The sequence below is a fragment of the Syzygium oleosum genome, unplaced genomic scaffold (genome assembly GCF_021117445.2).
Source record: "Syzygium oleosum isolate NSW1041296 unplaced genomic scaffold, Sole_v2.1 Sole_v2.11, whole genome shotgun sequence".
Classification (NCBI taxonomy): Eukaryota; Viridiplantae; Streptophyta; class Magnoliopsida; order Myrtales; family Myrtaceae; genus Syzygium; species Syzygium oleosum.
Genome location: NW_026607495.1, coordinates 6,130,602 through 6,154,150, shown reverse-complemented (window position 1 = coordinate 6,154,150; position 23,549 = coordinate 6,130,602). Strand labels below are relative to the sequence as shown.

General features: G+C 41.6%; 1 protein-coding gene and 1 long non-coding RNA gene across 7 annotated transcripts in view; both read right to left on the bottom strand.

The window, feature by feature from the left end:
- Positions 1–18,238, bottom strand: part of LOC115667440 (uncharacterized) — a 28,949-nt gene extending 10,711 nt beyond the window's left edge. For 2 of the 6 annotated variants that reach the window (XR_008817507.1, XR_008817506.1), the window contains exons 1-3: positions 18,063–18,238; positions 16,897–17,154; positions 16,607–16,718 (exon numbers count right to left, since the gene is read on the bottom strand). This is a non-coding gene — a long non-coding RNA (uncharacterized LOC115667440). Of the gene's footprint in view, positions 1–14,182; positions 15,416–16,606; positions 16,719–16,896; positions 17,155–18,062 lie in introns of those variants that run through there. The other 4 variants (XR_008817510.1, XR_008817508.1, XR_008817505.1 and 1 more) reach the window with 4 other exon arrangements.
- A 94-nt stretch (positions 18,239–18,332) lies between these two features.
- Positions 18,333–23,549, bottom strand: part of LOC115693288 (disease resistance protein RPV1-like) — a 55,148-nt gene continuing 49,931 nt past the window's right edge. The window contains exons 3-4 of the mRNA XM_056315745.1: positions 19,768–20,079; positions 18,333–19,667 (exon numbers count right to left, since the gene is read on the bottom strand). Of these exons, the coding sequence (XP_056171720.1) occupies positions 18,333–19,667; positions 19,768–20,079 (1,647 nt within the window). The remainder of the gene's footprint in view (positions 19,668–19,767; positions 20,080–23,549) is intronic.

Here is a 23,549-nt window from a genome sequence, read left to right as displayed (position 1 = left end):
CACGAAAAATGTATCATAATTTAAGGCAATACTACCGGTGGAATGGCATGAAGGTAGACATAGCCAAACATGTAGCTAGATGTTTGACTTTCCAACAAGTGAAAGCGCAACACTGTAAACCAGGAGGATTGTTGCGACCTATGGAATTCCTAGAATGGAAGTGGGAACATATCACAATGGATTTTGTGATGGGATTGCCAAGAAGCCAAAGAGGCCATGATTGTATATGGGTGATTGTCGATAGATTGATTAAATCGCCACATTTCTTGGCTGTGCGAAAGAATTTCGCACTAGATCGATATGCAGAATTATATGTGCAGCAGATTGTTAGATTGCACGGGGTGCCAGTAACTATTATATCGGACCGTGATCCCAGATTTACTGCCAATTTTTGGAAGAGTCTGCAGATGGCGTTAGGATTGAAGCTGCAATTTAGTACTGCCCATCATCCGCAGACGAATGGTCAGTCTGAGAGAACGATTCAGACTTTAGAGGACATGCTTCGCGCGTGTGTGTTGGATTTTCAGGGCAAGTGGGAGGAACAATTGCCCTTAGTGGAATTCGCATTCAATAATAGCTTTCAGCAGAGCATTGGAATGGTGCCGTTTGAAGTACTATATGGCAGGGCATGTAGGACGCCTATGTGTTGGAACGAAGTGGGGGAAAGGACTATAACCGAGCCAGAGTTAGTAGAACAGTCGGTTGAGGCTGTTAAGATTATACGCGAACGGCTGAAAACAGTGCAGAGCCGTCAAAAGAGTTATGCAGGCAGAAGGCGAGGACCTTTGGAGTTTCAAGTGGGAGATCACGTATTCCTTAAGGTGTCGTCCATGCGAGGATTATTCCGGTTTGGTAAGAAGAGCAAGTTGAGTCCGAGGTTCGTGGGACCATTTGAGGTATTGGAAAGGATTGGGGATTTAGCATATCGCCTTGCGTTACCGCCAAACCTATCGCAAGTGCATAATGTGTTCCACGTATCGATGCTGAGGAAGTATGAACCGGACCCAACACATGTGTTGAACTATGAAGAGATAGAAGTTGACGACAGTGTCGTACGCTGAAAGATCGATAAGGATCGAGGATCGGAAAGAACGAGTCTTGAAGAACAAGACGATCCCGATGGTCAAGGTGGTATGGAAGCATCATGGGACTGAAGGCGCGACTTGGGAAAGTGAGGAATTGATGTAACGTCATTATCCCATTTGTTTGAATAGTTAGTTGGATTGTAAATTTCGAGGACGAAATTTTTGTAAGGGGGGAAGAATTGTGACATCCCGAAATTTTGCCCAATTGGGATTTATGAAATGACTGAGTTTATTAATGTACTTGTAGTCAGTCTCGCCCGGAACTGATCATTCCTGGGATACTAACCTATAGGGAAAGGCTAATTAGGAATTTAAATTCGTACGACTAGAGAGATTCGATCGTGAGCCGACTTTCGATCAGAAAATCGTCGAGGTGACATTTTGAGCCAACAAGGGCCAATCTTAGGATAGTGAAGGGCCGATTCGTCACTGTCACACTAGTGGATCACAGGTGATTCCGTTTGACCACGAAGTGAATTGACGAACGATCCAGAACCTATACCGAACGATCGTGCCTATCGGAACTAGTGATCGATCTTCACGATTTTATTGACAACCGAGGTCGACACGATCAGAACGAACTTGCACGTGACTTGATTTAGTATCAGTCACGGGTCGATTCTGCGAATTTCCCCGAAAGCCGCCCGTTAGTCTGAGATATGCACAAGTTACATTATATAGAATTCAATTATTAAATTGAGACTAAATTGGGCATCGAAAAATTAGGAAGTCACGGCAGAACGTTAGGACGACGTTGCGGTTGGAACGTGTAATTTTGGATGTGCCCGAATCCTTCAGAAAAATTCATTTTCGGCAAGAGAATGGGAAAGTGACCATTTTACCCTTGGGAATTTCTAAAGGGCTAGTTTTACGAAGCAAGGGCATTTTGGTAATTTTGCCCCAAAATTTGGAAAAGACACTTTTGCCCTTGGACTTTTTGAGAAATTACAAGATTGTCCTTGGATATTTTTGATACGATTCGATCTGAGCCGTCGATTTCAAGATAAGATCGAATCTGGGCCGTCGGATGAAAAGTAGAGAGAAGGGCATTTTGGTCATTTGGCAAAAAGTGGTCAAAACTTGAATATTAAGCCAAAACCCATTCTCTCTCCTCTCTCTCTCTCTCCCCATTCGGCCCCCCCTTCTCCACCGTGAGCTCTCTCTCCCTCTCCCGATCGCCTCTTCCTCCCGCCGAACCGCCGCCGTGCCGCGCCACCGTGCCACGCCGCCCGTCGCCGCAGCACCGCCGCCTTACCGCCTCACCATCATCCCGCCGTTCCCTTTCTATCTCCCTCTCGGTCTCTCTTGGCCGTGAACCAACCGAGCCGCCCAAGCCACCGCCGCTCGCTGCCGTTTGCCGGTCGCTCGCCGCCGCTCGCCGTACGTCGCCGCCGCCGAAAGCCACCGTCCTTAGTCGCCCGTTTCACTCTAGCCGCTTGAGTCTAGAGTCGGGTAAGTTCAATCTAAACCTCACCTAGTTTACCGGGTAAATTTGGACCCGTTTAGACGCGGTTTGATAGAAATTAGGGGCTGAGCGGAATAATGGGCCGTAGGATTGATTTCGGGAATTTTTGGAGAAATTTTAGAGGCCGAGAGAAGGCTGTGGTTGTCTGTTCGAAGGGCTGTAGGGTGCTGTTGGGTACGTGGATGGTACCGTTAGGTCCGGCTTGAAATTTTATGTAAGTGCCGTGAAGAGCTGGGAGTGAAATATTGTGACTTTGAGTGTGAAAATGGTAGATTGATGGCTGTGTTGTACTGTTCTATGTGCTGTGATGTGCTGTTTGGCGTATGGTTTGTACCGTTAGGCCTGGCTCGGAATTTCGTGAAAGTGTCGAGAAGAGCCGGGAGTGAGATATGGTGATTTTGAGGGCGAAAAAGGCTGATTGATGGCTGTGATGTGTTGTTTTAAGTGCTGTGGGGTGCTGTTTGTCGCGTGGTTGGTACCATTAGGTCCAGCTCGAGATTTTGTGAAATTGCCGTGAAGGGCCTGAACTGATTTGATAATGTTTGGGTGTGGAAAAATGTCAGTTTGTGTGTTGATCGTGTGTTTTGTGATATGATTGTGTGGTTGTGATGTATTGGGTGCAATTGTGTGCACGGAATTAAATGCAAATGTGTGCAAGTGTGAGATTGGGATCGGGCCGAGGCATTATAAGCTCGGGTTTCGATCATGTAGGCCTGTCGCATTTGGCACGGGCTGAGTAAAGAAAGTGAGAATGAAATCGGTCCGAGGCACGATCAGCTCGGGTGAGATCGGGATCGGACCGAGGCATTATAAGCTCGAGTTTCGATCACGTAGGCCTGTCGCATTTGGCGCGGGCTGAGGAAAGAACGCGTGAATGGGATCGGACCGAGGCATGTGATGCTCGGGGCGCGATCGTGCGGGCCTGAGGCATGTTTACGCGAGCCGAGGAATGTGATTGAGAACGAGGTGTGTGGCATGGTAAGAGAAAGTAGGATCAGACCGAGGCGTGTGATGCTCGGGGCGCGATCGAGTGGGCGGAGGCGTGTTGACGCGGGCCGGGAAAGTGTTTGAGGAAATGTAGGTACGACGAGTGGGTTGGAAATGTGGTGTGATTGATGGGTGAATTGGTATGTGGAAAGTTCGTATTTGTGGCATGTGCGTGCGAAATAAATTGTTATGAGTATGGACTAATGTGCAGGTTGCGTGTGCCGAGAGTCCAGGTATGTGTGATTGTGGATTGTTGTTTGTGTGGATTGATTGGTTGTGTCTGGATATGTCTGGAATTACGTGGTAGCCTAGGTAGGGTTTAGGTTGCAACTTATTGAGAAGTGTCTCATGGTTGTTTCAATCAAACCATTTCAGATTAACCGCCTGAGCAATGAACCAACCGCCGCCAGAACATTTTGGTATGGTCATGCACACTGATAATAATTTTGTGGAGTATCCAATGGATGAGCCAGTTGAAGAGCCTGTCGAGGAAGAGCGAGAGGAGATCCTAGGGGAGTCGGGGGACATAGACTACCCGATTGAGATTGGAGCTGAGTCAAAGTTTTCAGTAGAAGGGTACAAGTGTGCTAGTAAATGGATGTTGTATATATATGGTAATGTAATGTTCTAAAAGTTTGGCGGTTTGGCGTGTTAGTTTATTCTGGTATTCTCAAATTTTATTGTCCAGGTTTAATTATTTGTTTCCGCCGCGATTAGCTCTGACGAGGGAATAGAGTCGGCGACGTATTCCTGGGATGTCGCACATGATAGACTCGAGGTAGTGGGATGTCGCGAGCTCGAAGGAGTTCGGGGCGTGACAAACAACATGCTCTAGAGTCTATGACAAATAAAAGTTATAGTGGAAAATTCATTAAAGAAATGGAGCCTAGTCTGCTATCCAATTCATGCAAACAGGATAGAAGTTTGGAATGTTCATGTGAAATTATCAAGTCCTGCCCCAAAGTCGCTATGAGAGAGAGAGAGAGAGAGAGAGAGAGAGAGAGAGAGAGAGAGAGAGAGAGAGAGAGAGAGAGAGAGAGAGAGAGAGAGAGAGAGAGAGGCCATTTATGTGATAATTGTGGGCTATAAGCATAATATTGAAGGGAATTGCTAGTGTTTTCAAGGAGACATAGCCTTGTCCTTCTGCTGTTAGCTTGGGGAAGGGTAATTTCTTCACAACATTCAAATATCGAACCACATCTCTATCCAACAGGTTACGCTTTTTGATCACTTAGCACTAGTCCCATAAAATTCCACATGGAACTAGAGTAGGAGGTACTTGATTCAAAACTCTCCCTGTTACCTATTTACTTTCCCAACTATCAAATGTTTACACTTCAATCTAAGGCAAAGTCCCACCCTATGAGAGAGGCAGAGCATTGTAAGGTTTAAATAGTAAACCACATCTTTATTTCATAGCTTAATCTTTTTATCTCTTGGCAATTGTTCCACAAAATTCTACACCGTCGTGAATGCACATTTTGAAAAGACAAAACAAAGGAGCCCGAAAGTATTGATCGGCAGTACCATGAGTTAAAGAGAGTTCATAAGCCATGGTAAGAAAGAAATAGGCAGGCTTTTAAAAATGAGGAAAGTTCTATAGGAGCTGTAAAGGATTTTTGGCTTTCCACCTTATTTTTTTCACATTGTGGTGTCAGTTATTTGGACACCAAATCTTTCTTTAATTTTTCAGGTAAATATGCACATATAGGTGGTAATTTGTGAATAAGAGGCATCCCCTTGGTGCTCTTGTTGCTCTTTAATAGACTTACTTATCAAAAAAGAAAATAGGAGAGTCTATAACCTTAAAGAATATAAATAGAAACATCATTTCTCACAATAGTAGTAATCAACAAGAATGTGTAGCACGTACATGAGAGTCATTGTATCCAGGAGAAGCACAGAATCTATCTAATTAACAACAGCCCTATAGTGTGCATGTACATGTGTGCACACCTGTGCAAGCACATGATCGCATGCATGTGCACGCCGAAGCATATGTTCACGACACACAAAAATGCCCACATGCATAGAGAGATCTGGCAGTGGAATAAACTGGCAATGTATTTTCTCTAGATAATAAAGGATTTTGTTGAAAGAAAAAGTTCCAGTACATCAGTATATATGAGAACAAAACGAAAGAACAAGAAACAAAAATGAAGCATTAGAAGAGTATACAGAATCAGAACATGATGCTCAAAGCCAGTTAAAAGGTACGATGCAGAAGCAACCAAAGATTCCAAACCCTACATTTTGTTGCTTTCTTTCCTAAGGCCCCTCATGAGACAAAGGTGCAGTGCTTCAGGACTTCCTAGAAATTGATCCTCCTAATTAGGCATTCCAACAACTGAAAAACTGGATGGCATGTTTTGGCAAGAACCAAACCACCATAGACAAGCCGAAGATTTGATGCAAAAGTTTGGGAGCGAAGTCGGAAAGAAGAAAGAAATGATCAACATTTTCCCCCAAATGCTTTCACACACAATACCATTCTATGAAAAATCAAATTCCATTTCCTGAGATTCTCAATTGTAAGAATCTTATTCCAATTTGGTGCACATTTACTACAAAACGTACACTCCCAAGTAATGGAAATTGATTCTCACTTATTGGTGTTGTATGTGTAAGCATTTGGGTGAAATGTCAAGGAACATAGAAGCTTTGGTAGCAGATTATTATCGTTTAAACAACGAAATGATCATATGGGATATTGAGTTCGTGAGCCAAGCCCAAGATTAGGAGTTCGAAGCTTTTGCCTGCCTTCTTTTATGTCTTGCATAATTCAAAGATTTCTGTTGCTTTTAAGGATGCTTTTGTGTGGAACTACGGAAGAGATGGAATCTTTTCTGTAAAGTCTTACTACAAGCTGCTCGATAGGGAGATTTGTGGTAGAACAGGTTTTCCTCATAAAGCGATTTGGAAAGTGAGGATTCCAATTAGAGTTTCTCTTTCTGCTTGGGAAGCAACCTGGGAACAAATCCTTACTTTAGAAATAAGGTGTCACGCCCCGAACCTTACGAACACGCGATCATCCCTTCGTGGTCGTAATGTACGCGACATCCCAGGACTTGTTGCCGACCCAATCGAAACACTAACGAGCAACGCATGCGGAAGCAACCTCGAACTCTCCATACAACATATAAACAACGGGATAGTAGAGAGACAAAGAATACACATCAACAAAACACTTTTATAAACATAACATCGATTACAACACATACATTTGCAAGCCTTCTACGAGGTCACTATCTACGAACCACGCACAACAACAAGGATCGGATGGTTGGTAAGCTTAACTCTTCTACAAAAGGGTGCACTCAAAAGACGGGGTAACTCGACCTATCCTCAATCCCCGTAGTATCCTGGCAGCGTCTCCGGATCAATCACGGTTGCGGGTCTGAAATGGTTTGGTTATACAACCATGAGAACACTTCTCAATAAGCAACTACCTAAGCCTCGCTTAGGCCAAAGCGTACTTCCGAACAATTCTAAACATGCGATTCAAACAATCGACGTGCCATAAACAATCACAGGCGTCCTTACCTCGCCTTGGCGCATACACAAGCCCTGCACGTTAGAATATCGCCATAACATGGCCAATTGCTCATCAACCACGCACAAAGCAATTCATGGCATCATCAAGCATAACATGGTTAATAATCCAGACGTGCTCATCAATTAACTCAGGCAAAGCATTCTCCAATGCAAATCATACTCATTGTCACGCCCCGTACCCTACGAAGCGCTAACATCCCTACCTTGGTCGATTGCAGTGCGACGTCCCAGGAAGCGTCGCCGACCCAACGCCCAAACAGAGAACAAGCACAAACGGAAGCGATTAAATAAACAACCCTGACAATTAAAAAAAAACGAGCCAAGGATAGCCAAACAATAAACACGATCGCAGTAGAAAATAGGTACATACTTACATTGCTATAAAAACCTTTTTACAATATTTGTTTATACAACAACAGCAGTCAACACTCATAATAGCAGCCTCTAGGTCAAAAGGGTCGGTGGCTGTGGTACTTGGATGGGACTAAGACAGGCTTCGTCAAAAAGGTGTACTCGCTTTACTTAGGAGTATTGCTAACCTAGGGACCCCGATGCTGGGTCGACCACGAGGACTCCTCTATCGAGCTCTCCTGGGACTCGGACTCCTCGGAATCCATGTCCTCTGCTGCATCACTCTCGTCCTCCGAATCCGGTTCTAACTCAGGGTCTAAGTATAATCCCAGCTCGTCCTCGGCTCCTATTTCTTGATCGGATCCCAGTTCCTCAACCTCTCCATCCTGTTCGTGATCTACTTCCATGGCTACCGGCTCTTCTTCATTCTGGTGGTCCAAGGGTTCCGGACCAGCATACAACACTTCAGGTTCCTCAGCCTCCTCGACCATAGCAGCATGTCCGTCCACGGTCTCGCCCTGGCTGCTCCAATCAGGCGTAGTTGAAGGATCGGAAATCTCACCACTTACCATCTGTGGGATCATGACATTATTCACGTCTACCGGGACATCAAAGGTCCTGAGCGGGGGTCCGATTGCTCCGTCGGCTCCTCGATAGCACCAAGCCACATATTCTTGGGTGTGGTAGTGCGCCTCTCCCACATTTATAAACAAAACAGCATAATATCTTACATAGGCTGCTCCATCGCCACAGGGGTGCACGCTTGACGACCGCTGAATATTGTGCGGTATCCCAAAAAGAGGTGATGCCCTCGACATTCTACGGCTGGGGGTCTGAAATGTTTCGGTTTACACAACCGTGAGACGAATCTCAATGAGTTCAACCCCTAAACCTAGGCTAGGCTAGCATGCAATCTCCTGACCGGAAACAAACATTTAAAATCATAACACAACCATAATCATACAATTCTCTGACCCTGCAGGTTAGATAGTTCAATATGTAATAATCACGGGACATACGTGGCACACATTATCACACGTACGCCAATCACATGCTCATACACCGAGTCTCACACACTCGCATGCCATTCAATGCATGTTTATGCATGCAAATGTCATTGACATGTCATGCACATTTCTTTGGCCCACTGGCCCACACTGGCACACTTGCCCAATTAATTATTATTACGACTCGAGTCATCAATTTTTCACGGCCCGGTGCGTCTAGCCTGCTTCAAAGTGCATGAGGCGCAACGATCCGATCTGGCCCAAGTGTCTCTAGCCTGCTTCAAAGTGCATGAGGCGCAACACTGTTCTCCTTGCGAACCAGAGCCTGCTTCAAAGTGCATGAGGATGGTCGCCTTCCGGACGTACCGGGCATCGTCCTGCTTCAAAGTGCATGAGGACGGTATCGACCCGAAGGTCCTTAGGTGATCACACAGCTCATTATTATCTGAACCCAGCGTATAACGCTTCAGGGTATTTTAGGTGATCACATGCTCATGGCAGACACGCATTCTCGCACAATTTTCATCACATGCCTCACTCTTGGCATACGCAATGCGTGTCCATGTTATGCAATGCAATGAACCACGAGCACCAATATAATTCAGACAACCCGGGCATACCCGGCAATTTCACCGATGAACTCCTAAATTGGTCATTAAACCCTATTATCCTCCCCAACGATTCTCATTAATCCACTAAATTTTTCCGATAATAAATTCTACTAATCGGTCCTCAACCCAGTCTCAAATACACACTGCTATTATCTAAGCCAGTCAAAAATGCACCGATAATACCTAAACCAGTCCAGGAAAAATGCACTATCAGTCCTAATCCGGGTTTAGGAATTTTACTCACCAAAACAAGGGTCACGACGACGGGGAATGGCGGCCGATCACTGATGGACAGTGAAACCGGCGGCGGAATTCCCGACGGACGGCGCGCGGTGTACGGACGGGTGAACTGTGATTCCGTACGGACGCATGAACAGTACCACCGTACGGACACACTGTACGGACGGCTGGGAACGATGGCCGGCGAGGCGCCGGTCACGGCGCGCGACAGCCGTACGGGTCTGGATGAACAGTGACCGTACGGACGGTGAACAGTAACCGTATGGTCACTGTACGGACGGGCTGAACGGCGACGTATGGACGTCTTGGAGGCCCGGGTGTCGACGGAACGCGATCGGAGCTCCGGCGAAGCTCCGTGATCTGTTTGTAAAACAGAAAAATGAGAAAAGAGGGAAAAAGGAGAGAGAGAGAGCTGTTTTGAGCTATACCCGGGCCTGGTGGCTGCACGCAGGTGGAACTAGCTGCTGGTGGTTCCGGCTCGGCGGGGGACAAGACTCGCCGGTACTGTTCCTGGCGTGAACAGCACTGAACTCTGCGAAAGTGCACGGCAAAACCGAGAAACGGAAGAAAAGGGAGAAGAATTTGGGGGAAATGGGGAAGCTCTCGGCAGAATGGCTGGAGGAGAGAGAGAGGGTATGGTCAAATGGGTCAAAGATAGTCTTAGTGGAGTCCAAGTGTCATTATCCAAGCCCATTTGACAATTTTACCCTTGATCTAATGGACTAGATTTGATCAAATCCAATAATTTAGGGGTACAATGGTCTTTTGTCCCCTAACCATGGTTGACCAGACCTGGTTTAACCTTAACTCACCTTGGTTAATCCCAAAATTAAATCCAATTTTCGGAATTAATCAAAAATGGCCTAGGGGCATTTTCGTAATTTTCCGATCCCGAACCGAAATTCCAATTTTCGCACATACGCGTTCCATATATGCGTGGCCAACATAATATGACGTCGGAATCGCGAAATTCATCGCGTAAGCCCTCGAAAATCCACGTCAAAGTTTCGGGAATAAAATAATATTATTTTTCCAATTTTTGTCGAAATTCCAATTGTTGTCCAAAACGACTCCTGGTATGCGTGGCCACCCAAAAATGACGTCGGCCACGAAAAATAACCTCATTTGGCCTCGAAAAGCGACGCTGACATCCCGGGGGCAAAATCGTAATTTTTCACCCCCGGACCGAAATTCCAATTTTTACTCGTACTAACTCCTCATGTGAGTGGCCAGCGTAATATGACGTCAGATTCCCAAAAATAGTCTCTTAAGCCTTTGAAAATCGATACCGAAATCCGGGCCCAATTCCGTGAACAAAACCCGCTAAACTTTCAATTTCAGGGTCTCTCACTAACGGGCGGCAGTTTAGAGATTACGCGTATCAACCTAGGGCTACCCGTATCGTAATGGTCTCGATCATTGAGAGAATGAGAAATTATCATTAGCCCCAGAGGCTACGATCGTTCGGTTTAGGTTCAGGACTGATTGGCCACGTGTACTTTTCGGTCATGCAGATTCACTTGCGATCCGAGTGTACAACGTTGGCCCTGGCCAAACCAAATCCGTTACCTTTCCTAAGATCGGCCCACATCGGTTCAAAATATTCCCTCAGCATCTCTCGTGATTGGTATCCGTCTCACGATAGGGTCCCCGGTCCACGTACCATCTTCTAGTTAGCCATACCCTATTGGTTAGTATCCCGAGAGTGATCAGCTCTGGGTGAGACTTACTAAAATGAAATGCGAAATAATATCAGTTTCATTGATCCCGGAAATTACATCGAAATTCGAGCTGTTACACTTATTAAGTCCAGATGATTAACGTCCCCTTGGGCCACCGAACTCCTGCCGGTCTTCTGGCGTAACCAGGCATCGTCCCGCTACTTCGGCGACGGCAACGTCCGGAACCCCCGCCCAGACGGCATTCCACAAAGGAGCATCGATCCGGCCTCTACCGCGATCGGCAACGTCTAGAACCCCCGCCTAGACGGCATCCGAACTCCCACCGGGCATCGTCTAGAACTCCCGCCTAGACGGCATCCGAACTCCCGTCGGGCATCGTCTAGAACTCCTGCCTAGACGGAACGTGTCGTGACCATGCACACACCTCAACAATCATTACCAATTCTTATCTTTGTAAATTAGCCCAATGTCAACTAAATCCACCAAAATGTCATGGTAACACCAATCAGTTCCCGAGAGAGAGAAAAACCGAGTATGCACAGAATCGGGGCCAAACTGGGCAGTAACATAGTCACCGAATTTCCTTTAAAATAAATAGTAAATTAACTCCAAAAATTCTGAAATTTGTATATGTTGTATAAAACATCTTGATAAACATTTTCCGTGAGAATTCGAAACCCAGTTCCTACTATAAACACCTCTTTTTGTCACTTGAAATCAGACAAAATTCAACCCGTCCGGTCAGGCCGCCTGACCATCAAAATGCATCTCATCCAGTATTCAAATCATTTTGGAAAGTCTTGAAATTTTTATATGTTATAGAAACGGATGTTCTTAAAAATTTTCGTGAAGGAAGTTTGTTGAAAAGATGTCTACAAAAATTTATAGAAAATCGGAAAGACCAGAAGGTCGGATGAACAGTAAATCCGGCAGACTGAATTCGGTCCAAAAATGGACTTACGAATGGCACTGCACTAAATGATCTCCAAAAATTCCAGATTTAATATATATAAAACATCAAGATGTTATGAACAACTTTCATGAAGAACACTTCCTCAAATTCGGCCCACACAAGTCACAGTAAAAATAGCAAAATCCAGCGACACAGCAGCAACCTTACCGGAAATTAACCAACAAGCACCACCAAGCAAACCAAGCACAACCAGCCACTAAACCAACTATCCACAGCCCTTAAACCATCCCTAACATGTCCATTAGTCACCCCTTAGCCTAGTCAAGGGTTAGGAAGCCACTTACCCAAGGCCTAGGCAAGATTTTCAAGCTAGGGAGTCTAACAAAGCTAAGCCAAGCAAGCAGCAGTTGCTCCGGCGGTCGGACGGATGGCTCGGCGATTTCCGGCGACCTGGACGGCGGCGAGCGGTCGCCGGACGGCTGAGGTGGTTGGCTGGTGGAGATGGACGAAGGTGCTGGTGATGCTGAGTGGTGGTGGTGACGGGATGGACGAATGGAAGGGAAGGGAGAGAGTGAGCTCGGTGGTGGTGTGTGGCTGAGATGAGTGGCGGCGGGTGGCGGCGCTCACGGCGGCTGAGGGTGGCTGACCAAGGGAGCTGGTCGGTCTGGTGAGCAGCAGCAAGAAAAAGCAAGAAGCAGCGAAGCAAAATGAAGAAGAAAACAAAGAGCAACGAAGTGAAGAAGCAGCGGTAAAAGGGCGTAACGTGCGGCATGTGAAGTTCATCATGGGCAGCAGCAAAGGCGTGGGCAGCGGCAGGTCGCGAGGGAAGTCGGCAAGGAGGAGAGGTCAACGAGTCGGCGAAAGAAGGGGTGTCAGCGGTCAGCAAGCAGAAGTAATCAGCAGCAGCAGCATGGGCAGAGCAGCAGCGTGAAGCAGAAGCTGCAGCAGAGTGGTGGCAGAAACAACGTGGGGGAGGAGAGAGAGAGAAAAGAGAGAAAGTCAAACGCACTTGAGTGCGATCCAACGATTCTCGTTCAAATCCGAAAGTGATCCAACGGCCCACGAAAAAGCCTAATTATAAATTAGGAAAAAAGCCAAAAGATAATAACTAAAACACACTACGAGGGAGGTCTACTAGTCCAAATCTGCACCCGGTCCAAATTTCACTTTTCACTTATCCCGGGCAATATTGACGCCGGCCACAATAATATTGACACCGTCCAATTAAATTCGTCCCGAAACTCCCGGAAATTGACTGCCAAGTTCGGGATCTACATAATGGCCAATTCGATCAAATGCGATTCTAACGAAATCTCAATTTTAAAAACAATAACAGAAAGTGATCAGTTCCCGGGAGAGATTTTACTATAAGCACACTGACGAATTACACGTTTTATAAATCCCAAAAATGGGCCGAAATTCGGAATGTCACGTAAGGCAAAAACTGGTTAACAGTTGTTTCCCCAGCAAAAGGGGCAAAGTCCGTGCTGCATCTCCTCCTTCACTGTTCTTGGACAAGAATGGTTTGGACAGTTTCCTATGCTTACACCATATTATCTTCAGTTATCAGAGGTTTTATTGAGCAAGAACTTTGGGCATGGCAAGGAATTCATTTACACCACAACAAGTAGGTTTTAACTCAATTCCCGTGTCTTTTGGCTGATTTGGAAGGAGCGGAACAAGAGAGCTTCTGATGGAGAGAAATCGTCCATTCTATTTTATGGAAATTTGGCTTAAAGTCATACACTTTTGGTAAAGTGCAAACTTGCATATGGATGAAAATCCCTTGGTTGATTAGTCAATGATATATCTGGTATTTGAGTTTCCTTTTGGTTTTGGGAGTTGTTTTGTATTTGGCTTTAGTTTTTTGGGCTCCTTTTGTATATGGGTTGCACCCCTTTGGTGCCCTACAGGTGAACTATAAAATCTATAAAAAGAAACTTACAGTTTTATGAGGATTTTCAGTAATTCCAATTACCCTTTATTCCAACACTTGTTATCTAATCATATAGTTTCAAGTACCAACATCAACATTTCACATATGAGTTTGTGCTAATCAGCATAACCATCATCCACATACCATGCATTTATCGACGGCAAAAACACTCTATTAACTCACAGTTGTAATTCCTTTTGCGAGTAAGATCATCGTGACAAAATGGTGCCGCTACTACTGAAAGTCAAGATCTAAAAAGTTCAAGAGAGACTTTGGATCCAAAGAGCTACCAACACACTACCAAAAACGGAGCAAAATGCAAGTATATAATACGTAAGTAGGTCACAAAGACCTAACACAAATCTCTCTGGCATGCGACTTAGTAAACCAATTTCAATACTAGGACTTAACATCCTTAGCATTATTTTTCCAAAAAAGAGGTGTTATATAAAAAATCGTGATCTAAAGATATGATAAAAAAATAATAATATAAAATAATCAATTCTCACATCCAAGCACGAAACAAATGATTGTCGACAGAGGCTCCCATAACCGTGGTTAAGCATCACAGACTAGATCCATGTAAGATCCATTCACTGTCATCCGAGCACCCACTAGTTAGTTTTCCACTCATTTTCTTCATATAACTGAGTTTTCATTCTCATCCTTAGCTTGTCAACAGTAAACTTAATACAGGAAAAAAGAGTTTCACTTACAACATCGAATTCAATGAGTGGAATTTGGTAGTATAAATTAGTCTAACTTCTCCTAGGCTCTAACAGTAATATCGGTAGGTAAAAAGAGTTGAAAATGATTCTTCGGTACAAAATTGACTCTCGCAATTATGAGGGGACATATGCTAAGATCGAAGCGGGCGATAAACTCTTTCCTTTTAAACTGAGAACATATCTCTATACCTGCTAATTATAATGCCAATGTATAAACATTCTATATCCAAATCTCCATGTACAGTGCAATTAAAGCCCAAACTTAGATCAAGTTCAAGTTCAAAATGATTAATGACCTACAATTTCCATTATACGCTTATAGGAGAGATTGCCAACTTGTTGAATTAGACTCAAATCAGATTTTACTTCACCCTTTCCAGCCACTTAATGTTGGTAATTCTTATCATTGCATATGATATGTTCGCATGAAGAATCAACATCAGGATGTTCTGAAAAATATGGCGTGTCTCAAGATGTGCGAAGCATAACTTCCTGTAACAAATTCCTATCTCTATCCAATCACCTCCAAGACTGTCCTCTGAGATGCGACAAACTTAATTATTTATCAAGGAAAAAAGGCCAAATGCAAAGATAATAACGTGCACCTGCAGATGATTGAGGACAACTAGTCGAAATTCTTTTCCAGCACCACAAACAACTTGTTACACACTTCATACCCTATCACTGAACAAACTAGCAGACTAAGATTATAAAAACCAACCAAAAAAAACCAAAGTCTCGTAGCAGCAGTGGAGCTTAAAAAACCAGCCATACCACTTCACCCAGAGAATTAACAAGAAACTGATGGACAGCAGGACTGGTCCTCGCACCACCGAGAAGACTCAAAAATTTCTCCTGAGAAGAAGAGTCAAAACCTAGATAAGCAAACGAAAACAGTTAAATGAAGAAAAATGAAACGCAATCTACCGCTCTGTATTAACAGTACCACTTGCCATGGTCACTAATAAGGTTTGGCAGCAAATCAAGCTTCTCATGAAATATGTTGATGGCATTAGCCCACTGCTTATGCATGACTAGTAATGATGTCCAGATGACATGAAGTAAATCTTCAATGTTCAAAGCCTGTTGAGCAACTTGATGAAGTTCATTTTTTTCTGCAGACAGAAAGAGATTGATAATCTAAGGAGGCATCCAGCTGATAAAGATTCTCAAAAGTCTGTTCTGATTTCAATTTTAGAATAAAAACTGAACAGAAAACACGTTTGGTAACACGTTTAAAATTTTGCAACAAATTTGCCTCACAACTTTCAACATCTGAACTTCATAGATTTCTAGAGGTTTTTGCTGAAAGATAGTATGATACTTACAGGTTGGGTAGAAATCTGAAGCATGAATAAAATAATTCAAGCTTCGAAGTACGAGGCATCATCTTGTTCAGCTTATAATGACTCTCAAAAGTTAACTGAAGCATTTAAAATTATCAACAAGAAAGTTCTTCCATCATGTAAAGTTTAAAGTTATTTCCAAGAAAATTGCCTCGAAATTGCTCTATGTTAACTATTTATTTCTTTTTACGGATAATGATGATATCCTGAGTTAATGAGTTTTCCTTTCCTTATGACCAAACAAAGTTAGATACCACTGAAACAAATATTAGTGCACATAAACAACCTAATATAATCGTAATATCAAGTACAAACACCACTACATAAACTAGAACAGAAGTTTCACCTAAAACTTCAACAGCATTAATCCTAGTGCAACTAAGTCATCTCTAAATTTCCACTTGTATCACCTTCATTCACTCTTGGTTTTTCTGTAAAACACCAACTCCTTAGTTCGACATCATGTTCTCAATTAGACTTTCAAGCACTTCACCTCTATATTTGTCCGCCATCGAACGCAAATCAAGCTAGATTGGCAATTACAGTGGTTCCTCTTGCGAAAAGGGAGCGCAGCACATTTAGGAAAAGCGAAAGAAGTAAAACGAGATAAGGTCAATGACTCAAAGGGCACACCAAGCCATCATTGAAGAAACGAACACATTGAATAAACAAGAGAACTTTCTCTAGTCAAAGCAATTACCAAGAGAGACTGTCCACAGCCTCTGCCAATTGAAGCGATGAAGCACCACCTTCGAGTCCTCCGTAACCATCGCCAGCAAATTCTTCTCAGGATTTCACTCCACCATCTTCACCTGCCAATCGAAAATCGAGTAAACTTCAGAAAACCGAGTCGACCACCCATTAGGTCGCAAAAGAACGCCGAACGAGAGCCGAACCTGAGAAGCTAGCGACTCCAAGAGTATGCGGAGAAAATTGTAGGAGAGGAACACATGGGAGAGAAAATAAGAAGAGAGAGAGAGAGAGAGAGACCGAAAGACAGACTTGATTACAGGAGTGGAGGTTGACAGTCTCAGCTCCGCAAAGCTTCTGCCAAATATAATGAGGGCAATGTGGGATGACAACATGCTAACAACCATTACCCAAGGATGCATTGTCAAGGTTTGAAGAAGTTCTTGGAACATCGAGCTCCTGATCCATTTATGATTTCGATTCCTTTTAGAAACGCCTTGCGAAAGCTCTCTTGGATATTTCAGCATTTACATCATGCTGTGGAATGATAACTGAATCCTGCCAGTGAGTCAGATGGAATCAATTCAGCAACTAAGATCAACGAACTAGTAATAATACTCCGAAGTTTACGGATCTCTGTTTGTCATACTTGATGTTCTTTTTGAACTCTTTGGATCGAACTAATGGGACATCTAACATCATCAACCACAGAAGCCTTGATCAAATTAACATAGTGAATTCAACTCAAGTTTCTTGCTTTTGTGGGACATAGTATGATTCTTTTCGTTATCATTATGTGCTATTCATGCATTAGAATTAATGTAAGACAGTTTCAAATGGCATATAGGATACCGAAAAGTTTCCTCAGGAAACTTATGGAATTGCTTCCTCTGTTTTTATTTTCAACAAGTAAATGCACTAACAAGAGTTTATGCACAATATAAGGGATTATTTCACAGAACAGTTGATTATGTCAAAAGACATTCTAGTTAATGTCTTGCTTGGTTTCGACCAAAAAAAAATTGTCTTGCTTGGCTCAAAAGTTCAGGTATATGACAGATGGCTATACCAACTCTACAAACATCAAGATTCATTCTTTGGGATAATCTATTATTAGCCTTGGACTAGGGATATCCTGGATTCAAACCAAATGAACATGGATCCATAGTCAGAAAAATTCGAACTGCAATTTTCTCGATGGATCCAAATAATTCACGATGCTTTTGCTTCTGCCCTGTTTGCTAGTTCACTCACAACCACACCACTAGGAGAAGAGCTTGTTCTTGCATTTAGCTTTTCTAGACCAATACGATTACCTTAATTAGCTAATGCAGACAGTTCTGTGAGATAAAGTGTGTGGAACACAATGGTTGGAAAATTTTTATCCCAAGTCATTAGCGTATGCATACGAAGGGATGCCCTATCAACATGCTCCTTTTGCACCGTAAACTCACTCGTAAGGGTACCTTAGAAACATCCAGTCATGAACTGCATGATGAGTGCAGAGCAAACTAAAACCTCACGTTAGAAGGACTGCCATATAGGGTCCTTCATTTAGCATTTCTCGACCTACACAATGACCTTTGGCATGCTATGAAATACCTGCATACATCAGTTTTTATTCAGTACCTCCAGCATTCCAGAATCAATCAAACATCGAAAATCTTTATTTTTCTGCATAGGATGGAGGATCCTACCCGAAGACTTATGACAAACGATGCACTTAGAAAAACTTTTCATCTATTTTCGTTACTGGCATGATAGAAATCATTTTGCCAAAACACACATTTGAGGTTTTGCCCAACCCCACATTGAAGATTTACTCGTAATTTGAAATTTATATACTTTGATCCATTTCCGGCATAACCAAATGACTTGTCATCGTAATTTTGATAAATCCGCGTTCCAGATAACTCTGGAATTGTTTTGAGTGGCTTGGTTCCAGAGATATCCAGGCTTTCCAAAAACTTTAACATATCGAGGCCTTGAATTTCGGCTAAGTTTATGCAGTCAACAGCATCTAATATCTTCAGCCTCCCGGATTTTGGAAGGTCTAGCCTTTCAATGGAGGCGCACTTAGAGATATCCAGGCTTTCCAAAAACTCCAACATATCGAGGCCTTGAATTTCGGCTAATTCTTTGCAGTATTCAGCTTTTAAGATCTTCAGCCTCCCGGATTTTGGAAGGTCTAGCCTTTTAATGGAAGTGCACTCAGAGATATCTAGGCTTTCCAAAAACTCCAACGTATCGAGGCCTTGAATTTTAGCTAAGTTTTCGCAATATCTGACAGCCAAGCTTTCCAAATATATCAATCTGTCAAGACCTAGAACTTCAAGTAGATTCTCACATTCTCCGACGTATAACGTCCTTAGTTGGATAAACTGTGAAACGTCCAGCGTTTCGATAGATCGACAGCCACAGACATTCAAGATTTCCAACTTGAAGGGGGTGTTTAGGGATTGTGGTAATTCTGATTCTTCAACATCCATCGGTCGGGAGCATTCTGAATTCTTTACTGGTGTTGATGGAAGCCCTTGGATGCATCCACATGCCAAAACTCGTAGTTGCTTGAGATCGGTTAGGTGGGAAAGTGAGGGCAATTTGCAACCAAGACAGCTGACGCCCAAATCTGTTAAGCTGGAAGGAAGAAGGTCCGGCAGCGATTGGAGCCCCCAGCAGCAACGAACATCAAGATTTTGTAGGGAAGAAAGATTGCACATGCTTTCCGGCATTTCCCCTTTCAGATTCCTGCAATTCCAAGCATCTAACTCTCGAAGCTTTCTCAGCCTCCCAATACCCTTGGGTAATTCTTCTATACCGGTCATGGAAATCTTCAGAATCTCTAGATTCTCCAAAGACTCTATTTCCGCTGGAAGCTCCATGAGGCTCCCACACCCGCCCAACTCTAAGCGAAGGAGGGCCTTCACGTCTCCAATTGAAGGATCGATCTGCTTCAGTCTCTGACAACTTGTGAGGATGAGAACCTCCAAATGCTTAAAAGCTGAGAGGAAGACCGTATTTTCCAAGAATTCACAATACGCGAGATCGAGATATTTGAGCTTCTCTGCCATCTGGTAAAATAAAAATAATAATGATTGTCAAGGGATTAGTCTAGAATGATTAAGATTCAAAAGAAAGCATAAAAGGAAGAAAAAAAAAACTTGTTCTTACCATGAAAGAACTCCATCCTCTCCATTTCTCATTTATCTTGCTGTATGACAATTCGAGTACAACTAATTCCTTTATGTGAAAATTGTTTACTTTAAAATTCACACGACAATATGGCCATCGAAGCCATCTTAACTCCTCAATTGAGTCCTTAAAATCTCCACTGAGATGTGCCCCTTTCATGTAAAGGAATCTTAGACTGGTCAATTTTTTGAATTGTTTTGCTGTGTAAATGTTGCCATCTCGCTCAGTTGTTTTGCCGAAGCCTTCTGAGCTGCCTTCACTTAGATCAATGGCCTCAATCTTGTTCGTTCCCTATAAGCAAGAATCGACGTTCATTAATACTAAATCCAACTAAAGTAATCTAATATTATTTGTTCAAATTGCTATTGACGTGCATTAATGTGTTCAAGAGACCATTAATGTGAAGATATGCTTTTTGTTTTTACGCCAATAAACAATATTTATGAAGGCTAACAAAGTGAAGGATGTCAACTTCCATTTTGAAAGTTGGCCATACGCATTCTGATCTTAAAAAGAATGATGATGTAATGGCTCATTCAGAGTAAAAACTTTGCAACATGTAATCTTCTTCTTTTCGGTAGTGTAGCTTCATTAACATGCTAGTTTTTTCTTTTTTTAGTTGAGACAAGCATGCAATGCAGGGAATTTAATCAAATTGCAATGTGCAAAATCAAAAGTTGATTTGATCAATTTTAATTGAAATATATTTTTTTCTCTATGTAAATTTCATATTAATTTTGTGCATATTACTTGATTGTGCTACTTACGCGACTAATAAAAAAAATAACATATACTCTTATTTTCCATTGGAGTAATAACTAATTACAAGAAATTGAATATTGTGATAGTAGTAATATTAATATATTATGTAGTTATTATTTTACTAATAGTAACTTGAAATATTGTTAATTAATTATTTTCTAATTATAAATAACTAAGACAATAATATTGGTTATATTAATATTCTCTACAACTTATTATTTTATCATAAATTTTAGTTTAACTATAGATTACAATTTGATATAATCATAATCATAAATAACTGAGTACTCAAGTATAATAAATATAATAAACAGACCCTAATAACTTTTGATGTATATTAAAAAAAATTAATTGTAGAAATTGCAAAGCATTTTTAGAAATGTGAAAATTGAAGCAATTCTTGGCTACAAGCCTCCATGGAATAGCTTTTCCTTGGCCCCCCAGGAATAACTATTCCTGATTTTGAGAGAATAGTAATTTCTAATCCATTTTTGAACCAAATAGGGAATAATTGCTTCATCAGAGTAGATTGGAAATAGAATAGTTATTCTTGAGAAGCAAATGTGTAGCAAGCTTTCACAAAAAAAAATTCACTTTTGCATAAGAAGTCAAGAAGTAAAACAGAAAGTTCCTGTATTTCCACATTTCAGTTTCTCCGAACCAGAAAATTTTGTTATTATACTTCAGAATGTTGAAAGATTTCATGGATACTCATAGGTGATTGACATAATAATCTAGAAAGGAATCAGATCTCAATACCTAAAAGGAATCCAAGAGAAGAGTAACTACAAAAAAAAAAAAAAGAAAGAAATCTTCAGCAGAAGTAATCTACTTACATTAGTCATTTCCCCCATAAACCTTCCTCTCAAAATATCAAGATACCCTATCTATTTTCAAGACTTCTTTGTGTGGCGTGTAACTTTTTTCACCTTAAAAAATCGGTAGCTAGAGTTTGGCCAAATCCCGAAATAAGCCCAACCGTTTGTACTTGGGACAAAAGTAGCAAAACCTTTAAAACATCTATAAAGCCTAACCTTTGGCATCTATGACAAAAATAACATAACCTTCAAAAGTAATAAAAATAGCCCAACCATTTAACCATAGAACAAAGCTGACACATATTACAAATTTCATCCATTATTATCGTTAAATCGCCATGGGTACCCTACATTGCTCACTACGCTAACGTATACAGTGAGCCATGTCAACACACACCAAAAAAAGATATTGTGTTTTATTTTTTAATCTTTCTTACAAAATTTCTAGCTTTCTGTAAGAAAAGAAGAAGTCATTTGTGGTCATGATTAACCTGGTTCATTGTGCATGTTCGTACAATGAGCTATGTAGGATGACACGAGGCAATTTAAAGTGAGAATAGGCAAAATTGATGGCAGGTGCTATTTTTGTTCCATTATTTAAAGGATGAGGTTGAAAGGTAATGTTATTTTCGTCCCATATGCAAAAGGCTGGGCTTCTTTTTATGATGGTACCATGGATGAAGAGTGAAATGGAGTCATGCAAAAATACTGAAATAATTATATAATAATGTTCCATTTTAGTTGTAAAATTTAGCTATACCATTTTATTTGTATATAAAATATATAGCATATTCATTTATCTTTTGGTTAGTTTAGTTTATTTAATCATGTAGTATGAAAGAATAATAAACAGGCATTGGCTTTGAATTTGTTAATATATGAATTGGCTCTTGAGATTATACACGGGTCGCACATTGAGATTGCAAATAAGTGCTAGTCTTTTAAGCAACAACTTGAGTCAAACCAAATGACGGATTAAAAGTAGTAGAGTCAAAATTATGATTAATTTCACAAATGCAATTACACTCACGTACTTAATTGTACAAAATAGAGTGTTAGAGTATTTATCTCTTGGACTTTTTATGGAGAAAAAGTAATACATTTCTCTTTTTGATGGTTATTGCATAAAATACACATATATAAGAAATTTCTATTCCTATCTTATTCGGTAAGTTTTAAATCAGTCCTTGTCCTATGAATATTGGCAAATGGAATTCCTAATGTAATATTACATAAGATAAGTATCCCTTCCATTCTCCATTATGAAATAATTACTAAAATTTCATAAGAAATGCTAGCATTGTTAGTCCTATTATATTAATTTTAATATCTAGAGATGATAATTCTATGATTTATATATCCTGAGTACTTATGGTTTATAGTAGCATAGTCAAGTTACTTACTGCGTGTGTCGAAGATGTAAATGAAGCAATTATAGAAATCCAAGATCTTTTCATAATATAGACTTCAAGAAAAATCTCGGATAACACTACAAGCAATTAGTTTTTTTTTGAATAATTTTCTAAATTACGCAAATTGTTTGATTAGATAAGCTTATAGAGGTATATAGTAGGATTTTGGATGTTATTTTTATTATTGATGTATTGTTATTGTGCATGTGATTTCTAATTAGTATATGATTGCATAAATTCTCATGTGTTGAATGTCATTGCCCTAGTTAGGATTAGAACCCTAGGTTGCATATTTATATTAACTACTGGTTGTTAATTTTATGATTGTGCGCTCGCTTGATCACCTCACATATTAAGAGACAAGTCCTAAAATCAATCCAAATCGCCTGATAAATGTTTTTTTCTGAAATGAATAGGATGAAAGGTACCGAAAGGGCACCAGTCACTTAACTAGTGTAACCAAGTCCTCGAACTCATTTAATCTCTGGTTCACAGAAGTAAGGCAATTCTCCCATTGCCTTCCTTTAGTATCTAATTGACCCACCATAAACTGATTAGTGGCGATTCCTTGATAAAAATCACTTGCAGGTTAAAAACCTAAATCACAAGTTGCGATATGGTATGGGCTTGTGAGAGTCCGAGTTAAGTTCCAGACCTAGACTTAGCGCATTCCAAGTTGGCACCATTTCTTCCTTGCAAAAAAAAAGGGTGGGTCGCGACAACCCCTGTCAAGTATCTAAAAAATTTGAAAGTACCCCATTCTTGGAGA